General features: G+C 38.2%; 1 protein-coding gene across 1 annotated transcript; it reads right to left on the reverse strand.

Annotated features, from left to right (window-relative positions):
* Positions 1–24: 24 nt before the first annotated feature.
* Positions 25–20,863, reverse strand: LOC130714881 (copper-transporting ATPase PAA1, chloroplastic). Its single transcript, XM_057564854.1, has 17 exons — positions 20,322–20,863; positions 20,182–20,235; positions 19,597–19,750; positions 17,415–17,489; positions 16,995–17,272; positions 14,721–14,954; positions 14,249–14,347; positions 13,783–13,932; positions 7,840–7,986; positions 6,876–6,926; positions 6,615–6,787; positions 6,200–6,332; positions 4,341–4,438; positions 2,956–3,193; positions 2,066–2,266; positions 1,115–1,195; positions 25–582 (listed from the first exon to the last, which is right to left on the reverse strand). Exons 1-17 carry the CDS (start codon positions 20,742–20,744, stop codon positions 346–348), a joined length of 2,826 nt encoding a protein of 941 aa, XP_057420837.1. The 5' UTR covers positions 20,745–20,863; the 3' UTR covers positions 25–345.
* Positions 20,864–22,386: the final 1,523 nt, after the last annotated feature.

Genomic DNA, 22,386 nt, shown 5'->3' on the forward strand with positions numbered 1-22,386 from the left:
AACAAGGCTCCAACACAGAAGAACAAAGGAAAAATGGACGTGTGGTGTCATAGGTGGAAAGTTTGTAATTATGGGTAGAAAGCTCTCAAAGAGGCAACGTAATGTCTCTGATTAACTGTTTCAGATGACATAATTGCTTGATTAGTGTCCCTCCCTCGGTTTATTTCATCTCTATACATTAAATTTCTCGTTAGTACAGATTCCTTACATCCTTCAGAGTTCAGATGGTCTCCACAAGAACAAAATTTTGAAGTGTATTATAGCCCTGCCATGCTCTACCTGACCTTGGATATCTGAACTGGGAACCTCATTTCTGTTGCGTTATTGGGTGCCTCCATCCAATATCTAATATTTATACTTCATTTTCTGGTTTTGGGGTGTCCGATCAGAATCCACGTGGATCTTAGTCTTTGGCAACATGTCAAGTATTTGTTTCTGCTTTGAGGAAAATTTGAATCTCAAAAGCAAAGAGTTAGTCATTACGCCAATGGAACTCAACCCCATGAGAGCCCCTGCAATTGATGGAGTCAGCATGGTACCATTTACAGGAAATAACACTCCAGCAGCAATTGGAATCCCTACCTGTATAATGATAGAAGTATAATTACACGACAGTTCAATCACGATTAAATCAAATGGTACCGTTTCAGATATCCCAAAAGCAGAGCACTAAGACTACAAACATTGAAAACAAGAAATACTAATCAGTCCTAATTCCTTTATTCAGTTGATCTTGGTATGAAAGAAATCTGTGTATACTGTCTGTCTTTTCAGAAAGAAAAGTTTTTAGATCAAAAGTAAATGATGACCGGTAATGCTAGTTGCATGATAACACTTCTGCTAGCAGTTACATGGTGGTATTAGATGTTACGACATTGATTTTATTCCACATTTTGAGATGGAATGTTGTATTCCATCAACTAACAGGTTCTTTCATTGATCATGATAAAACAAAATACTGAGAACATTTTCCAAGCTTCAACTAGTAAGAAAATCTCGAATGTTGTTGGGTGGAAGACATGAGTTAAAAGAAGCACATGGAAAATTCTTAGCTATACACTACCCCAACCTGTGACCATGCTGATCATTTTTATATTTGGACAGTAGAACTTACAATGTTGTATATGAAAGCCCACCAAAGATTTTGTTTTACAGTAGTCATGGTTAGCCTGCTAAGCTCCAAAGCATCAAGTAGCTGCATAGAAATATAAAGATTGTTCACATAATATACACTTCATTGTCAGAATAGATAGAATAAAAGAGAATGAGGCAGTTACAGAAGTTAGAGAGGATATAGTTAAATAGCGGGAATATCAGTAAAAAAAGAGAGGGGAAATAAGGAATCAATGATTACAGAGTATTAGCAAGTTTGTAAGAAAGGGAGAAACCCTCTCCGGAGAATTCTTTCACACATTCTCAATATTCATTACTAACTTCCATTTTATAAATATCTCATAACAAGTGTCAACATCCAAAAAGTATTATGGGTCCACATATACAATATCCGGACTTAAGTAAAGACATTGAGACAAGAGTCAAAGCATTCATTCACTATTTAGCCATTTTTACATTGACTGTGAAAGGCATAACACAACCTTCCTCCTTTATATTGGCTTAGGATCCGCTACGCAAGTGGGGTAAATATTAAATTAATTTACAATGGTACATAATGCAAACAATTAAATTAAGAAATTCATTAAGACGAGGAGAAAAAATTACAAAGGAAACGGAGGATAAAGAATCCTGCTAAGCAAAAGAACAAACAGAAGACAACCAAGAAATACAGAAATATCTTCTAGCAAAACCCCATGAAAAAGATCATGTAGTTTGCACCAATGATTTTCCCAAGAAACTGCCCTAAAAGTAAGACTGTTGAGGTTATGATTTCTCACATGCCATTTTCACAAACAGTAGACTTCTTTCAAACATAAATTTATGGTTAAAGGATGGAGTCAAATAATAAATGCTGCAATAAATTGAAGAACACAGAAACAAGATAGTTTTGAGAAATATAAGAAAGTCTTGAGAGAATTAGAAGGAAAAGATTAAGGCAAATACCAATTACCTGTGACAGATGGTCGCGCATCAATATGATAGAAGACACCTCACTAGCAGCTCCTACACCTCCACCTAATGCAATACCAATATGTGAAGCTGCTAGGGCAGCTGCATCGTTAATTCCATCACCAACCATGGCGACAATGTTATCTTTCTGGAGTTCATTTATGAACTTCTTCTTTTGATCAGGTTTGACGCCTGATAACACCTACAATTAGCAACATATGGAAGACATCAAATAACAAATAAAAAAACTTCCCTGTAACAAAAAACCATTAACTAGAAAAAAAAAACTGGTACATAAGAATCCAAACACACAGCACTATCTGATTATCTGAGCTAAAGCCCAAATTTAGTTTCTAGAGGATGAAACAATATAGGAAGAACTGGTTAGAGAATGACTAACCAATCTGCTACAGTTCAGGAAATAAGATAAATCTGAAGCTAAGGATCAAATAACACTGATCTTATTTAATCTAAATTCTAGAAGCCTAACCTAAACTTCTGGAATAAATTCGTATTCATAATCCGAATTTCTAACAACTTCTGCACTCCTGGCTCATGCAGCTGTGATCTACCCTAATTTGTGTTCAGTTTGTCCATATTGGGTCATATAACCCACCACTATTTAGTCTTCTCAAGGATGTTCGGCACTTGTTTTGCTCTCCATTATGTCCTCAACATTGTTTTAATAGTATCCATGGCTTCTGGAACCTCCCATAACCCATCTATCAGTTCCGGTGCCACGCAAGTCACCTATAACTGATTTTCAAGGATATACGCATATATAGTACCCACTCTAATATAGTTATATTTTTAAGCGTGGCTTCAAAATCTTTGCCTTACAAGCACTCTTAGCTATAAAAAAAATTATTTCGCATTTTGGAAACCTTTTACCTTGTCTTTGGGAATTCCAACAAGAGATGCAACATGTTCAGCTGCATTCCTTTTATCTCCAGACAGCATGTATACACTAATATCTTGCTTAGACAACGTGTCCACAACATGCCTTGCATCTTCCCTTACCTCATCTTCAAAATAAATTAGGCCAGCTAGAGTATCATTAACTCCAACATAGACAAAGGACTCGTTTTTACACTCCACTTCTTGAAGTATATTGTTGTTAATTCCGTGCCTACACAAAGGAATTATCTGTTAAAGGTTTGAATAAAAAATAACAATTGTACAACAAGTTATTACAAGAGAAGAAAATTGATAAAGTGAAGGAAAGTAAAAGAAAAAATTGAGCGAGAAGTTGAAGAGCTTTCCAAGTAAATTCATTTTCTAGTTTGTGTTAATCTGCAGGAGGCTGAAAATATTGATAAGAAAAATACACATATTCGTGAGTCGTGACACTGTTGATAGGATGTGTACCTCTAAACACATATATGTATATAACATCATACAACTTTATGTAAACAGTATGTATGTCATAGGAAACAGAATGATAGGATGTCTACCTCTAGATACATATATATGTGTATAAGATCCTACGACCTTATGTAAATGGTATGTGACATAGAAAGGGAATGGCTGGATTACTCAATTTTCCAAACAATTCCAGGGCGAACCTAATATCACCACTTGGCCTTTGGACAAATAGTGGTCGTACGAGTCCACCCTATTGTAAGCTCATTAATTTTAGTTACCAAGATGTTTGAGCATATAGCAAGGTGACAAAAAAAAAGAGTGAGTCAAAGTTAGTTAGCTTGATGATCAATGGAGCCTATAAAGGCTGTATCTCATATCATTAACAGAGAAAGAATCAATTCAGTTACATTCTGTTATTCAGTTCTCTCTCTCTCTCTCTCTCTCTCTCCCCTTCTCTCTATTGTAATATAAGCTAACTGTACGCACATGGTGCAATGCATTAACAAGAATATTTACAATATATTATTGTTAGAATACAATAAAAACTACCCTCGTGTCTCAGTTAGATAAATTAGGTCTAAATCTGAACAAGTAACTACACTGATATACTGCAATAAGTGAAAAAATATCTCCTTCAAATAAATTAATAAGAAATATTAAAAAGTATTGAGAGCCATCCAATTTGGGCGCTTTTAATTAGGCACGCCTATTCAGAAGCTTTTTTGATATCTGTATCAAAATATTATAGGTAGATTAGATATAAGCACTTATTCATATGTTAACATGAGAAGTTTATTAGAGCTTATTGGTAGGTCATAAGTTATTTTCAGAAGATTAACTAAAGACCTACTGAAGTGTTTATATGCTCTCCAAACATGACCATGATAAAAGAATCAAATTCTTAAGAGTACCTGGTAATCCATTCCAATGTCCCAACATAAACCTTTCTGTTGCCAATGGTTGCTACTGCACCAGAACCAGGTTCTTCAAGGAATGTTCCATCTACTACCTGTAAAGTTGAGGGAAAAAAATTAACACTTGACATACGACATGCACACATTAATACTGGTAAGTTTTATTCTGTGGAGCCCATTGGTTAGCCAGAGTACGAAAAATATTATGCAGTGCCACAATTCATGAGCCAGTCTCCTACAAAAACTAGAATCCAACTAACCTAGCCATTATGACTGTGTATGTCACTTAAAAGCCACAGCATCCCAAGGAGAAGATTTTTGGAGGGGAAAGGGAAATTAGTTAGAGGAGAGAGGGATTGGATATTCTTAGAATTTAGGGTCGACCTAAATCAATCCCAAAAGCTAGCTCATAAGTGAAGATTGCCAAAGAGTTTTATAATGATTATTTTAGACATATCTCTAGCCGACGAGGGATCTCAATACACTTGTCTCATTCCTAGTATTGGACATCTGGAGTGTAGAGTTTGTAGAATTGATGGCTACATTGAAGGCAACCTAGGGTGACTGCGTTTGAAGTATACCTGGATATGTTCTGTTATGATAGATTACTGTTATGACAGAAGATACATTGTTAGGATAAAGTATATTATTCAGTTATGATAGATTATGACAACACACGATTTTATTGTTTTAGACTAGGTAGTTGGCTAGGAAACCTAGTCTATAAGCATTGTATTCCGAGTCATGTCAATTAACATTAACTATTAAAACAATTAGTGTCAAGTTGGTACCAGCTCACCGTGGGCTAACCCGTTAAGATGTTCTGAGCACAACCTACTACTGTAGTCCTTTTTGCATTTAAAAATTAGAGAGATAAGATCAGAGAAAGAGAGAGAGAGAGAGAGAGAGAGAGAGAGAGAGAGAGAGAGAGAGAGAGAGAGAGAGCAATGACTATGTTATTGATTACACCTGATTTATATAAAGCAGAATCGTAACTACTAATCATAACTGAATCCTAACAACTAATAGCGAACTTGACACATCAGCAAACCAACTAACTCTGAATCAAATACATCTTAGTATAGAACGAGATATACTTCAATGTTCCCTCCTCAAGCTCAACTGTGATGTACTGTGGATGCATCACACTGTTAGCTTGCTTCTTCAATGAATCTTGAAGTAGAAATTGGCAAGGCATCAGCTACTTGAAGATCAGCAGGCATATATTTTACTTGTAGTTGCTTGTTGATTACTTTTTCCCTTACAAAATATATCCAGTTCTATGTTTTGTCCTTGCATGTAGATAGGATTATGAGCTAGAGAAGCTGTATATAAATTGTTACAAAAGGGAGTTGGAACAGCAATACTTGGTTCTTTTAACCGTGACTGGACCCAAAGTATTCCTACTGATAGATGAGCTAAACTCCTATATTTAGCCGCTTTAAACACTTTTAGTTATAAGTACTGTAATAAAGGCGACTAAAGGTTGTCAATGAAGGCAGAAATTTGGGTTGGGGGAGGGGGGGGGGGGGGGGCTGTAACGAAGGAAGTAAGGGTTTGCCGTGAAAGCAGAATTTTGGGTTCAATATCAAACCTGGCTAGTGACTAGCATAACAAGTTGAAGGAGCTAAATACACATTTTTAAAGGTCGGGAACTAAGTCGCACATGAGCCAAACTGCAGGGGGCTAATTTGCTTTGTCCCCATAATATAAAAGAAAAGAGAAGTTTAGTACTCTTTGACATGTCTTCTCGGAAAACATAGCACCTCAATCGTCAAACAGATCATGTAATGTTCATGAGATAGCCCCAAATATGGAGAACAAAATCAAACATTGTCAAGAAATAAAATGAGAACCTTAGCATCAAGACAGTTAACTGCCTGAGCAGCATCCACAATTGCTTTCCCAACGGGATGTACTGAATTTGATTCTACAGCAGCTGCCAACCTCAGAATCTCAACATCAGACAAAGCATTTTCTATAGTTTGGCTGCATTGAAAAGGCAATGTTATACATAACCTTTTAATTGCATAACCTCAGCAAAAGATCTCATATAAATTCAGAATACAGACAATATTTACTATCATGTATTAACATAGAATGCCTTCTCCCAGGAGTATTCGCAGTTAAATACTTAAACTTGATTCTATACTGACAGCAAAATATATATCATTTTATGCAGGTGAAAAACTAGACAAAGTCAACATCTATAGTAAGGAACCTTTCCAAATGAATTGTTTGTGATAAACGAACAGAAATTTCTTGCCCTACCTTGAGTTTGCATTTTCAATGCATGTAGAAGCAACAACCTTTGTTACAACAGGTCTACCAACTGTGAGGGTCCCTGTTTTGTCAAACACAACAGCGTTTACCATGGCAAATTTCTCTAGAATGTTTCCACCACGCAAAAGTAATCCTCTTTTAGCTCCCAAAGAAGTTCCAACCTGTTAAATACACAATTGTAGAGGAAGGCTTAGTTCAAAATAGTGATAGCTACGGTGGTTACAGATGTGACCTCTATGAAGATGTTACCAGCACAGCGGTAGGTGTGGCTAACCCAAGTGCGCATGGACAAGCAACAACCTGCGTCAGTAAACATGTATTACTACCAGAACAGAATTTTCATTTAAGCATTATCTAAAACTTGAAAGCTCAAATTAGGCTTATTTTCCTTTTATTAAGGAAAGTAAGAGATAGTAAAGAGAGAAAAGACTGAGAGAGAGAGAGTGAGAGAGAGATATTGTAATGGGATACATTGCTAGGTGCAGCCTCCCTCATATATATAATACTAGGTTAGGAGTAGTACAATGCTACAGTGTACCAACTTAAAGTACATATGGGTCAGGCCCATAGACTCTACGGCCAACCTTAACTCTTAACATTATCCTTATCGCTAACACTCCCCCTCAAGCTGAAGCATAGATATTAATCATGCCCGGCTAGTTACAAATAAAATCATTACGCACCCTATTCAGAGCATTTGTAAACACATCTGCAAGTTGATCACCTGTCCTAACTCCTAACATAAGAAGTGGGTATAAGGTTCTGTTGAACCTTCTCACGGATAAAATGACAATCCACCTCAATAAGTTTAGTTCTTTCATGGAAAACTAGATTTGATGAGATATGTAAGGCAGCCTGTTTATCACACCACATTTTCATTGGAGATATGCTCTCAAAAAGACACAATAGCCAGTGGTGGATAACAAGTGTGACTCAAAAAAGTCGTGTATAATAGTATATAAGTTAAAGGGCACACAGACCTATTGCCGTAAGTGGCTTAAGGTTTTGTGGTGTGCGGATGTTACTTATATCTCTAACAGCCATAATCTGGTCTTAATCTATATATTCCCAGCATCCAAATAAGTTTTCTTGACTGTGTTTGAAACATCTTTGACTAGCATTGTATAGATGACCAAAAAGTATGTTCATGCTACCGTGTAGCTCAAAATATGTGATGTATATGATGCCCATGGAAAACATTTTAAAAACATACCAAAACACTGCAAGCAAACTGCAAAGCCAGTGAAACTGCACTCCCTTGATATGCAGTGGCAGGTAAAATGTGTGTGCCAAACAGACTCCAGAACGTAAATGTGGTAACAGAGACAGCCATCACTCCATAGGTGAAGTATCCTGCTACCTGGATACACAAAATGATGTTCCTTGATTTAGTGGGAGATATATAAGCATATAGATACTTGAAAATACCTACAATACCCAGCAAGGGATCATACAATGTTAAAGAAGAAAATCATACACAGACTTTGTTAGAGTACATTGAGTTTGTATTTACTATGCTGCTGCATCATCTTTTGAGTAGTTATGACAGCTGACATATGCAGCTGTTTGTATTCTCCTATTTATGTCAGCTGTTGGTATTCTCCTATTTATGTCAGCTGTATGTTACAGCTGTTGCCATTCTCCTGTTCTTCTATATAAGGATATCACATCTTCTGTAATCACTCAGATTATCAATAATACATTTTCTGTTATATTTCTATTTCTCTCTTCTCTCTCTCATTGCTTCTCTAATTTTAACATGGTAATCAGAGCTTCAATCGGTCCTTGATACATGGCTGCTGCACCTGCTTCCGTTGTCAATGTTCTTGAGTCTCTGTCTCGTACTGCAACAATCAAGCTTGATGATTCGAATTTCTATTCTTGGCGTCAACAAGTTGAAGGTGCGATTCGATCGCATCAGCTTCATGATTTTCTGGTTGATCCAGAAATTCCACAACGTTTTCTGACTGAAGAGGATCGTGTAGCTGCGACTGAGAATCCAGCTTATACGACTTGGATTAAGCAAGATTCCATGGTGTTTACATGGCTCTTGACGACTCTATCTCCGTTTGTTCTTCCAACGGTGATCAACTGCGAGAGATCATCGCAGGTTTGGCGTGAGATCCTTGACTTTTTTGAGAATCAGTGTCGCGCACAGTCTGCTCAGCTCAGATCTGAGCTGAAGAACATAACCAAAGGTTCGAAGTCGATCACTGAATATCTTCGACGCATCAAGACGATCCTCAACACTCTGGTTTCCATTGGTGAACCCGTAAGTTTTCGCGATCACCTTGAAGCGATTTTTGATGGTTTACCTGAAGATTATAGTGCTTTAAGCACGATTATCTTCACTCATGCTTCTTCGAGCACGATTTCTAAGGTCGAAGCGATGATCATTACTCATGATGCTCGCCTGGAACGATCACGGAAACGTAGCCTTAGCGATTCTACTGCTTCTGCGTTGCTTGCGCATACACATGCGTTCGCATCGGTTCCTGCTCCGATTTCACCTCAGATCTCCCGAACGCCGCCACCTTCTGTGGATTTGACGCCGTCTCAGGCCAATTATGCTGCTGAATTTCGTGGTGGACGTGACTATCGGAATGATCAACAACGTCCAAATTATCGTGATTCTGGTGACAATCGTGATACCTATCATGACCAGAATGATTCACGTGGACCAGGCGATGGCCGTGGTGGCTATCCTGCTGGTGGACGCGGTGGTGGACGCGGCCGTGGGCGCGGCCGTAATTTGCAGTGTCAGATTTGTCAGAAGTGGGGACATGATGCGAGTGTCTGCTACCATCGCGCCGTTGGAGGTGGTTCTGTACAGAATGGCACCTTTACTAATATGCCTAGTCCTGCACCTTTTGGAGCCTTTCCTCCTATGCCTCTTGGTTCTGCCACTTTTGGCTCTTCCTCACCGTCTTTTTATGCTTCTGGACCTGCTCCGTGGAATTACTTTGGCTCTTCCGCAGGACCTTACAATGGTGCTTACCCTCCAGGTTCTCAGTTTCCTGCTTTTACTGGTGGTTCTCAATATTCTGCACCTGGAGCTGTTTTTGGTCCAGTATCATCTTCTTGGAATTCACCTCGGCCCTCACCTCCATCTTATCCGGGCCTTCTTGGCTCTCAGCCTCGCTCTCCTGCTCATGCTATGCTTGCTGGTCCTCTGCACCATGCTTCTTCTTCCGCATCTCAGCGTCCTGACAAGCCTACTTTGTGGTATCCCGATTCTGGTGCCACTCACCATGTTACCAATGCTGCTGGAAATTTTTCAGACACTTCTTCATTCACTGGAACTGAGCAGATTTTGATGGGCAATGGCCAAGGTTTGCCAATTCACTCTATTGGTTCTTGCACCATTCCCTCACCATATGATTCACACACTGTTCTCACTCTTAGTCAACTGCTTCTAGTTCCTTCTATCACCAAAAACCTTGTCAGTGTTAGTAGGTTTGCCAAGGATAACAATGTTTATTTTGAGTTTCACGCTTCTTTCTGTCTTGTTAAATCACAGGATACATCTAAAGTGTTGCTTCGTGGAAGTGTTGGTTCTGATGGCTTATACACCTTTGATGATGTCAACGCTGCTAGTGTCTCTTCTAGTTGTTCTAAATCTGATTTGTCTACTAGTACTCCTTCTGTTTTATCTACAGTGTATCCAGGTACTGGAAAATCACAGAATATGTCTTCTGTTTCCAGTTTAGGTAATTCCAGCTATGACTTGTGGCATTGTAGACTAGGTCATCCTCATCATGAGGTCTTGAAAACTACTTTACAACTATGTAATGTTCCTTTGCCTAATAAAACTTCTTTTGCCATGTGTGTTGGTTGTTGTATGGGAAAGGCACATAGGTTGCCCTCTTCTTCTTCTTCTACTGTTTATACTCTGCCTTTTGAGTTGGTTTATGCTGATTTATGGGGACCAGCTTCCATAGAATCCTTTGCTGGTTTTTCATATTTTCTTACTTGTGTTGATGCTTGCACACGATACACTTGGATCTATCCCTTAAAACACAAGTCTGACACCTTTCAGACTTTTAAAAACTTCAAAGCATTGGTTGAACTGCAGTTTCAATGTAAGCTTAAGAGTGTGCAAACTGATGGAGGAGGAGAGTTTCGATCCTTGATTCCCTATTTTACTCAGTTAGGGGTAGTTCATCGTGTGACCTGTCCTCACACACACCATCAAAATGGGAGTGTGGAGAGGAAACATCGCCATATTGTTGAAACGGGACTTGCTTTGCTTGCTTATGCCAAAATGTCATTGCACTTTTGGGATCACGCTTTTCTTACAGCTACCTATCTTATCAATCGGATGCCTACTTCTGTTTTAGGAGGACAAAGTCCTTATTTTCAGTTGTATGGTTCTCAACCTGATTACAAGTTCCTCAAGGTATTTGGGTCAGCTTGTTATCCTTTTCTGCGCCCGTATACCAATAACAAGTTGGCATATAGGTCCCAAGAGTGTGTATTTTTGGGCTACTCTTCTCAACACAAAGGATACAAGTGCTTGGATGCTCAAGGCAGAGTCTATGTCTCTAAAGATGTGTTGTTTAATGAGCATAGGTTCCCTTATGTTGAAATGTTTCCTGATTCTGCTACAGAAACAACTTCTCCAGAATCATTTTCTTTGCTGATTCCTCTTGCTGCTGCTCCAAATATTATTTCTAATGCTTCTCCAGCTGCTGAGCCTGCTTCTCCTGCTATGACAATGCATTCTGCGGGTTCTGATTCTTCACCCTCTGACTCAGTGGATGTCTCTCCTTCGTCTGAGCAATCTCCAGTTATCTCTGCACCTGTTTCTCCTGCTGTGACAGTGCATTCTGAGGGTTCTAATTCTTCCTCCTCTGGTTCAGTGGATGTCTCTCCTTCTTCTTCTGAGCAGCCTCCAGCATCAGCTGCTACACCTGATAATGTTCAAGCTGTCATCCCTGTTAATGCTCATCCAATGCTCACCAGAGCAAAGAATGGCATTGTCAAGCCTCGCTTGTTTCCTTCTGTCTTGTTGACAGAAGTAGAGCCTACTACAGTCAAACAAGCTCTCAAGAGCAGTAAGTGGTTCAGTGCAATGCAGCAAGAGTATGAGGCATTGATGACTAATAAGACCTGGACTCTTATGTCACTTCCAGCTGGAAGAAAGCCTATTGGTTGTAAGTGGATTTTCAGGATTAAAGAAAATCCAGATGGAACAGTGAATAAGTACAAGGCTCGACTTGTAGCTAGAGGGTTCAATCAAGTGCATGGCTTTGACTATTCTGAAACATTTTCTCCAGTGGTCAAACCTATAACTGTGAGGTTGATTCTATCTCTTGCTATTTCCAAAGGGTGGCCTCTTCAACAGTTAGATGTGAATAATGCCTTTCTCAATGGGAACTTAGAAGAAGAGGTTTACATGGTTCAGCCACCTGGATTTGAACAGGGTGATAAGTCCCTTGTGTGTAAGCTTGACAAAGCTTTGTATGGCCTAAAACAAGCTCCTCGAGCCTGGTTTCACAGGTTGACTGCCACTCTTGTTCAATTAGGGTTCAAGGCTAGTAAGTGTGATCCCTCCTTGTTCACTTTGTCTTCACCAACTTGCTGCACATATGTTCTAGTATATGTGGACGATATTATTATCACAGGAGGTTCTTCAGTCCTAATTCAACATCTTGTTGACAAACTGAATTCTTCTTTTGCTTTAAAACAGTTAGGAAAACTTGATTATTTTCTTGGAGTTCAGGTTACACACTTGTCTGATGGCTCTTTGCTACTTAATCAGACCAAATATATTGAAGATCTTCTTGAGAGAGCAAATATGTCTGAAGCCAATGCTCTGCCCACTCCTATGATTAGTAGCAGCAAACTGTCAAAGTTTGGAGGTACTTGCATGAATGATCCCTTTCTCTATAGATCCATAGTTGGAGCATTGCAATATGCTACAATTACCCGGCCGGATATCAGCTTTGCAGTCAATAAAGTCTGTCAATTTCTGTCTCAGCCTCATGATGAACATTGGAAGGCAGTTAAGAGAATTCTGCGGTTTCTTAAGGGTACCATTCATCATGGGTTGCTTTTTAAGCCTTTCTCTCTTGATCGTCCAGTAGCACTTCATGCCTACTGTGATGCAGATTGGGGTTCTGACCCGGATGATAGACGGTCAACTTCTGGCTCATGTGTGTTCTTTGGCCCCAATTTAGTGTCTTGGTCAGCTAAGAAGCAAACTTTGGTTGCTCGCTCAAGCACAGAAGCGGAATATAGGAGTCTGGCCAACATAGCAGCTGAGATTCTTTGGATTCAATCCTTGTTGACTGAGCTGCATATTCCCTTCCAAACACCAACAATTTTCTGTGATAACCTGAGCACCGTAGCCTTGACTCTTAATCCGGTCCTTCACACTAGAACTAAGCATATGGAAATGGATCTTTTCTTTGTGAGAGAGAAGGTTCTCAATAAGACTCTTATTGTTCAGCATGTTCCTTCTCTTCTGCAGAAAGCGGATATCTTTACTAAAGCCCTCTCTTCAGAAAGGTTTCATGAGCTTAAGGACAAACTCAATGTGGTTGACAAATTTTCATTTGTCAAACCACCTTGAGTTTGAGGGGGTATGTTAGAGTACATTGAGTTTGTATTTACTATGCTGCTGCATCATCTTTTGAGTAGTTATGACAGCTGACATATGCAGCTGTTTGTATTCTCCTATTTATGTCAGCTGTTGGTATTCTCCTATTTATGTCAGCTGTATGTTACAGCTGTTGGCATTCTCCTGTTCTTCTATATAAGGATATCACATCTTCTGTAATCACTCAGATTATCAATAATACATTTTCTGTTATATTTCTATTTCTCTCTTCTCTCTCTCATTGCTTCTCTAATTTTAACAGACTTCAAGCTTTACAGTTTACATGTTATCTGAACCTCAACAATTCTGAATTTGTACACTGTTGACCAAGTTACGTGTAGACGACCCCACCCAATGGGAAAAGGTTTGGTGTTTATTTTATAAATTTATTAGGACTCTATAATCTTCCAACCAAGAAGAAAGCATCAATCACAACGCTAAATCTGTAAGTTGAATGTCACCATGTGAGGAATTTAACTCTTGCCACCAGCCAGACTACTTTTCAACCAAAACAAAACTTGTTATAAAACTAATGAGATTCAGTAAGAGAACCTTGTCAGCCAAACGCTGTACAGGAGCTTCCCTACTTTGTGCCTCTTCAACTAGGCGAACAATGTCTGCCATAGCAGTCTCACCACCTGGTCTCCGCACTTCCAATGTAAGAGTTCCATTAAGATTTATACTTCCAGCTGCAACTTCACACTACAGGCAAAACCTATCAATCAGTTACCTAAATTTACTGCCCAGTACTGCCAAATGGACGAAATGTGAAAGGATAAATCAAATATAAACTAAAACTGAAGTCTGCCCATCATCAATTAAGATGCACACATACAAGGTGACCATTAAAACCAAAAGGTCTTCCTGTTTTATTGATAAACCGCACACAATGTGCTAACAAAGTCAGAACCAATTATCATAGCATCTGTCATTGTTCAAAGGAATCAATATTGGCTACAAAATAACATAAGCCAAATAATTTTCAGATTATCATAATATATGTCAAGATAGAATGTACCCCAGCTACTTTTGTTACTGGCAGCGGCTCCCCGGTGAAACTTGACTCATCTACGGTGCTTCTACCAGCTCTCACAATTCCATCAGCTGGAATCCGGTCCTAGAAAATAGGATATGTGGGTTTAAAGGAATAGCAATTAGTAAGTAGCTATGGTAAATACTTTATGCATGACACGTCTCAAAATCTGAGCAGAATGTACTTAAACTTCAAATCACTATTAATAATGGTTTTGGAGCAAAAACAACATCATACTTTAGGAATTTGAAAGAAAAATGGTTAGATTGGTATCCGTCCTTCCTCTCATCCCTTAATGGTGGACATAAAGCACATTGCGATTATATTTCACTGGATACTTATATCATCAAAATACACGCTAATAAAAGTTAACCATTGAAAAAAGAATACAAATCTGAAGGGTTGAAGCACTTAAAGGGTTGTATCTGATAATATGTAATACTCTAATATTACTTACTCCGGGCAACACAATAATTTGGTCTTCAACAGAAAGACTGTCAGAAGGAACTTCGACAATGGAGACAGCCTCTGTTTCCTCATTGTTAACTAGAAGGCGAGCTTTAGATGGCAAAAGACTAAGAAGTCCTGTCATATCACTGGCTGCTTTAATTTTAGCTCTCTGTTCAAGATTCCTTCCTAACAAGACAAATGCAATTAGCATGATCGGTTCCTCAAAGAAAGCCTTCCAACCCTGCATATAAAATACCATTTAACAAAAATTAAACTTATATTGATTGATATTATGTTGTAAATGCATGACACTATTTTAGGGTAGAATGTTTCATTCTTTCCTTTTTCTTCTTTAAATATAACTTTTATTCCGTTTTTCACTGATTTTCATAAATTAGGATTCATGAACAATAGCCCATAAATATTAGAGTTTGTATATTGTAAAAAGTCACTAAATAATATTACCGATTATTCAGCCATTTCAAGAGGATATCAGATTTCAGGATCCTGGGGGCTTTGCTGCCACATCTAAACCCTAGCTTCCTTCATTGCTTCAAAGCCTTGGGTTGCCTTAAATACACCCATTGTTTAGTCAACACCTTCATTGTGCCCATGCCTTGAATTTGTGTGCCATACTTTGAGCACTATCAACCACCGCTGACTACTGCCGTCAACCACCAACGTACCCCACCAAGAGAGTTGTAGCCTATGTTCTGGCCAAATCCTTGAACCATATCAAGGGAATGGGCCTTACTTGCTGCCATTGAATGTCACCTTTCATGAAACCGAGTCCTTCAACGCTAGTCCTTAGCTTCACGGGAGAGTAGTACAGAAGTTGAGTATCTTAAGTTGTCATCTTTTCCTATTATATAGAATTTGACACCGTTGACGCCTTCTTGAGCACAAATACGGAGGATGATACTACCATTAACAAGGACAAGAACCTTGAATAGTGAAAACCAGTGCAAAATGTTGTAATATTAGGAGATTATTTGATTTGATATTATTTGCTTTTAGGAGATTTATATTTTATTTAGGAGATTAGGACTTAGGAGAGATATTGTACACAATTACATATTTCCTTCATTAGGTAGTCTAGTATCTATAAATTGTAAGAGCAGTGCTTAACGGCTCAAAACGAATTTCACGAATAACAATTACAACCAATCAATTCCATCCATTATACTCTTGAGTTAATTAGAAAGACAAAACCAGCATTTAATGAACATTTAAATAGAGGATACGACACAAACAAAATTTTGTTTCGTAATGCTTCCACGCTCGAAACCCTACCCGCCTTTCATTCTTGGTCAAGGTTCCACTTACTTGGAACCCTAGTGATCCTTGTTACGTTCAACCACCGTCAACGTCGAGCCACCATCAACACACTCTGGAAAGTTCATTGAACCGGACCAGAGACCCTTCCATGTGACTTGCCACCCTCAGATCAGCCAATCCCCAAAGCACCACCGCCAAAGCCTCCTTTCTGCGCCTCTTGATATTATTTGTTTTTAGGAGATTTGTTTTTTATTTAGGAGATTGAGATACATAATTACTAATTTCCTTAATTAGGTAGTCTAACCTTTATAAATTGTAATTACCTAGTGTATTTGTATTGTATTCAAGTAATAAAATTATATTTTCTCCAGTTTCTCGCCAACATCAAGATCAAGATCTTGAGAACCAGTTTCTCGCCAACATCAAGATCTTGCGCACCGACTACGACGGGGAGTATCTTTCTCATAATTTTCAGGAGTACCTATAGCAAAGAGGTATTATTTCTCAGCTTTCTTGTCCACACACACCCCAACAAAATGACGTCGCAAAGTGGAAGAATATACACTTGATGCCACACGACCATTACTTCTTGAAGCCTTTGTTCCCCCTCAGCCATGGGTTGAAGCCTTGGCAACATCTGACTTTCTAATCAACTATCTTCCATCTCGACACTTGATGTCACACGACCATTACTTCTGGAAGCCTTTGTTCCCCCTAAGCCATGGGTTGAAGCCTTGGCAACATCTGACTATCTAATCAACTGTCTTCCATCTCATGTTCTCGGCTTTGATTCTCCCTTCTTTTGTGTCCATGTGTATTAGCACAAACAGACGCTCACATGCACTTCAAGATAAAAAGTGGACGAAACTCTTCTTATGGGTTGAGTAGAAAGTTTGTTCACATTGCACTTAACTGGTATCCAAACACATACTAAATGTAGCTAGCAACTAAATGAATTCAAATTTACAACTTGGAGATTACAAACATAAAAAATACATCTTACCAATTTTGGCAGCAAGGCAGCAAATGAGCTCACCGCAAATGATGATAAAGCCCCAAGACCAACTAAGGTGTTCATGTTTGGTGCCCCTTTAAGAAGGCTTTTTAAGCCATCAAAGATAAGTTGGCGGCCAGGACCAAGTAACGTAAACAAAGACAAGGACAGGTGAAACCCGATGGAATGAAATGCATGGACCCATGGTGCCTTTGCAGCAAATAAATGGGAGAGATGGCCGACAAGACAGACAGCACAAAGAGCCCAAGAAACAGCTAGCTCGCGACCTTAAAACAGCATGAAAAAGAAAGGAACCACATCAATGAGCCTTAGAAGTCACAGGAGACAAATCATCAGAGAACCACTCAAAAACTTAAGTAGGCTCTCATTGCTACATTTAATGTAGAAACTATTCAATTAGACGCTTACCACTTTCTCTTAATTGCCTATGCCGTTCCTCCATCTTCCTTTCAAAAATTTGGAGGAAACTTTCTCTTGTTGAATCTGCACTTTCAAAAAGAGCACAGTAGTCAAGCAACCAAACACATCCATGGCGAAAGTTGTCAGAATTTATATTTCATACACGCCATAAGCTTCAACTTAGTAAAAGACTTTAATCACTCTGAAAATTGTAACTTGAACTACAAGTCTACAACGTAAAGTACAAAAATGACAACCATCAGACTGCTAAAACCAGATTCACCCCAAATATTTTAGCAAAAATTACCATTAAGTAATTCTTGTTAAAAACATTTCAAGTTTAGGAATAACAACCACTCATCAAGATAGGGATGTTTAAAGTGGTTAACAAGTAACCACTTACTCTCTTAACTAACCACTTTGAGTGGTTACTTATTCCTAGACTGAATCATCACTATGGCCTGTAAGTAAAAAAAGAATAATGTTTATGCTTCAAGCCAACAAGTAGAAAAGCTTGAACCATCGTCATCACTATACATGATAATGAGAACTCATAAGGGGAAGTAAAAACATTAAGAACAATATAACTGCAACCATAGTAAAGGTATCCAATGTTTATTAATTATTACAGCGGATAAAGAAAAATACAGCAGTTATTAATTGGGTACACAACTATATGTTCCAATCTATCATGCATACAACAAAACACAACCGACTTCATAGAATAAGAATCCTCCAAATTCTTGATAGCTAAAGGATTTCTACTTTCAAGTTCAACATCTGCAAGTTCTTCAACATGCAGGGGCGCCTGAACAAAGAGTATGGCTCTCTATTCTCTAATACCCACCACAATCAGCCAAAGAAAATCACCTACTGAACGAAGATATTATTACATCAATAATGGTTCATAAACTATCCTATAGATCTAAGAATGGTGGATATAGGATTTGAAACATTTTGTTCACACAAAAAGGTATTATGGTGAACATAAAACTTCATGAATTGAGGATACTAAACAACCACTTTTTTTTGCATTCATATGGTGAAATATCTCCTTCACGTGTTAGCTTCGTCACCTGCCAATTAACCCACCATGCTTCTGTTAGTAAACCAGCCATTAAGAGAGATTACAATAGGAAGAAGAAGAGTGGTAACAGAAAATTAAATCTATAGGGAGTCATTTAAAATAGTAACTGTCAAGTTGACAATAATTTGTAATAAAGAGGAGGAGGAGTAGGGATGAGGAGGAGTTTGTAACTGTCATGTGAACAATAACTTGTAATCAAGGGAGGAGGGAGTGGGTCAATTGGGAGAATGTCAAACTAACACCAGGAGGAGCGTCGGAGGAGGTTTGAGATTCCCTTATTCTCGGGTGGTGATGCCTATGGTCGGTGAATCATTTGGAAAGATATTTCCAAATTAAAGAGACAACATAGGAGGAGAAAATGCAAGTGACAATGGTGGCCATGGAAGGAAAAGCCTTGAATTCGTTTCAATGGTGGGAAGCACATCAAACCCTTCATAGGAGTTTCAAAACAGCCTTCATTAGAGGTTTTCAATCTTCAATGATGCAAAATCTTTTAGAGAGAAGTCTGAGTCATATGCAGGTCAGTATATATATATGCACTGTATTAGTCAGTATATATATATGCACTGTATATATATCTTTTAGAGAGAAGTCTGAGGAAGCATCCATACCCAACCATGAAAGGACAAACTAATATATATGCACTGTATTAGTCAGTACTTGAATTATTATTCGATAATACTAGGTAAGTTCTCAACTCTAGCCAATAGAAATATCTTGAAAGTGGAAACAAATTTTAATGCCAAACAAGCCAAGAATTTCAAATAAGCTGTAACAGTATGCTTGGACTATGACCAATATTCAAGCAATTTACCATTGCAATTCTAACAGTAATATTGAGTTTTAATACATAATAGTTTCCCTTAAGAGTTAATTGACATGGCAAGAACATTACTAAGATGGGATGGGCATGGGTGCGAACAGATGACATGAACACAATAAAATGATGGAAAAGAAGAATAACCAACCAAGCATACAATATGTATGAGAATTATGCAGATAGCAACATACTAGGTCATCAACAAGCAGCAAGGGCAAATGGCAAGCTTTTTTCGACCAAAAAGTAATGATTAAAGTCACTAAGTAGATCATCTGAAAAAATACCTCGAATGCTAGAATTGAAACCACAGCTAGTTAAATGCTCTGCAAGTGTCTCCCCTAATTGATGTTGCCAATTTGGTGCAGTCTTTGCTTCAGATACAGGCCAAACTATTGCTGTCTCTGTTGTTAAATTTACACTGGCCGATGACACTTGCGGCTGTCCATTAAACCGAGAGTGAGAGTTAACACATAGACATGTGGGTGTATAATATTTTTCTCTCTTGTTTAGCTTTGTCAGAAAAAGAGATTATCAACTATCAAGGATATAAAACCATCACAGAATGCATATCTTACTCTCCCACACAAACTAGTCTTTCTTTTTGTACAAATTCAGATTAAGAATCCTCAGACACTACTGAAAACTTCGAAATCACTGTGCATGACTTTTCGACATCAATGCTAAACATCTACAAGAACATCTAGACTTGTTAAATTAAAAATACTGCATGCTGAAGTGTTCAATTTCAACTAGTACTACTACTGATTGTGTAAAATTTGCAGAAAACCCGAAACATTACATCAAACACCTCACAGCAAGTAAGATAATGAGCATTGAAACCAAATCAAATACAAATATCAAGAACTCACACGACTCTCTAGAAGCCTTTTCACAGTCGCAGCACATCCTCCGCACACCATTCCCTGTCAAACACAATGAATTATGAAGAATCAAATCGAAGAAGACGAAGAAGAAGGAGGTAAAAGAAAGAGTAGAGTTCAGTTCACACCGAAACGTCGAGGATAATAACATCAGGCGAGAGAGCCGAAAGCTCCTGAGCTGCGTCTCCAGCTCCAACCAATTTGAGATTAGCGTCACCGGATTCCCCACCAGAACCACCACCACCACCGCCGCCGTCTCCAACTCCAGAACCTCCATTTCCACCACCGGCAGAGGAAGCAAACGAAGCCGCAGAGCTCGAAACGCAGCAGCGCGGCGCGCAGAAGGTACGGAGAGAAGGCGACGACAACGGCGAAGAAGTGAAAGTGCACGGAATGCGGAAGCAGTTGATGCTAGAACTAGCAACGCATTTGAGGTTGCGGCGGAGAAGCGCGCGGTTATGAGACGCTCCGGTGAATTGGCGGTGGAGCGCTCTGAAGAGTGCCATCTGCGCCGTCGTGGTGACGGAGCACGCAGCGGAATCCATTGGCATTATCTCTCAGTTCTGTGCATTGGGTCTTGACTTCAATGTTGTTATTACACGCTCTTAACGAGTAATGACTATTGGTCGTTCACCGACGAAACAGAAGAGAAGAAATGTGATTTGTAGCAACTAGCAAGTAGTACTATATAAAAGAAAAAGAAGTGGCATTAGTTTTAACACCCCTCAATTAATCTCCCACCAACCAAAATGTCTCATATACCTTTTAAAATTTAATTTCATTCCAAACATATCCCTTTGTCTACCTTATCACTGCCATCATTTTTGTTTGTCACACCACTCTTCCATTTTACTATCATCTCATAGTTTTCTTCATTGCCACTTTTCACACTTAATATATGTGAAAACATTTCATACTTTGTAAGTGTGAACTGAGGTATGTTCATTCTCTCTTCACCTTCTTCCTTTCATTTTAAGTGTTCACACTCAGTGAGTGTGAAACATTTTCACACTCACTGGATGTGAAAATGTTTCATAGTTTTCAGTTTTTAAAACAGTTTTCAGAAACAATTCTTAAAAACAGTTTTCAGAAGAAGAAAACAGTTTGAATGACATGTTTTTGAACATTTAGAAAACTGATATCTGAAAACTAAAAACTGAAACTGAAAACATCTTTTACCTGTTTTGGTTTTTTAGTTTTAAAAACTGAAAATGAGAACTGTTTTCAAAAACTGTTTTTGAAAACAGGTCTTACCAAACAAGTTTTCAGTTTTTAAAAACTGAAAACTGTTTTGGAAACAGTTATCAAACAGGCCCTAAGTGTGAAAATTTCATTTTATCACTGTTGTTCGTATTTCACACTTTAGAGTGTGAATTTGGTTTGCAGTTCACACTTTGGAGTGGGAACTAGTTGTTCCGTTCACACTCAAAAGTGTGAAATTTACTTGTTTGTGAATTTTCCATTTTGATTTTTACCCTTTTCCATTTCAGGATAGCTAATCATGTCTCATGTGCTCATTGAGAAAATCAATAATGTGGCCGAAGGAGATCATATCAAGGTGGATCATGTGAAATAAGTAGATAATGAAGTGGATGATATGAAAGAATGGGGTCACATATTGAAGGAGGATGAAGATTTAATGAATGCAATAGATGACATGAATGCATTATCTATGTTGTTATGGTAGATTGTACAGAAGCCTTCACCACTGATAAAATATCACATATCTCATGTGCTTAATATGATACTCCCTCCGGTCATATTTATAAGCATGAAAGAGAAGAAATATCTTGGTCCTTTTTATAAGAACCAAATGAAAGTTTGAGCTATATTAATGATTTTTTTTTCCAATGATGCCCTTATTAATTCTAACTTGTAAAATGTGTCTCATTAATTATTCTCTCTCTTTTTCACTTTCCAACACTAATAATAAAGGGTAATTTTGGAAGTTTATTTTGATTCAAGACATATTTAATGCATTTTATCTAGTTTAACTACATTTCTTAAACTATGTGAAATTTTTTTTGTTGCTTATAAATAGGACCGGAGGGAGTATATACAATTTATTGACTTTATTAAATAATAAGCTAACTGTGTTTGTTGTTTGTAGAAATTCCAAAATCGGCATGAAAGTCTTTGATTGGGCTCAGTTGGTGGGGAAGAACAATGACTTTGTTGTTATTATGATAAGGT

Source organism: Lotus japonicus, chromosome 4, assembly GCF_012489685.1.
Source record: "Lotus japonicus ecotype B-129 chromosome 4, LjGifu_v1.2".
Lineage (NCBI taxonomy): Eukaryota > Viridiplantae > Streptophyta > Magnoliopsida > Fabales > Fabaceae > Lotus > Lotus japonicus.

Excerpts from the sequence above, each read along its gene's own strand:
- LOC130714881 (XM_057564854.1), bottom strand. The coding sequence starts at position 20,744 with ATGCCAATGGATTCCGCTGCGTGCTCCGTCACCACGACGGCGCAGATG. Across the intron at positions 6,927-7,839 it reads AGTTTGCTTGCAGTGTTTTG|GTTGTTGCTTGTCCATGCGC; the intron begins GTATGTTTTTAA and ends TTACTGACGCAG. Across the intron at positions 6,788-6,875 it reads CCACACCTACCGCTGTGCTG|GTTGGAACTTCTTTGGGAGC; the intron begins GTAACATCTTCA and ends TGTATTTAACAG.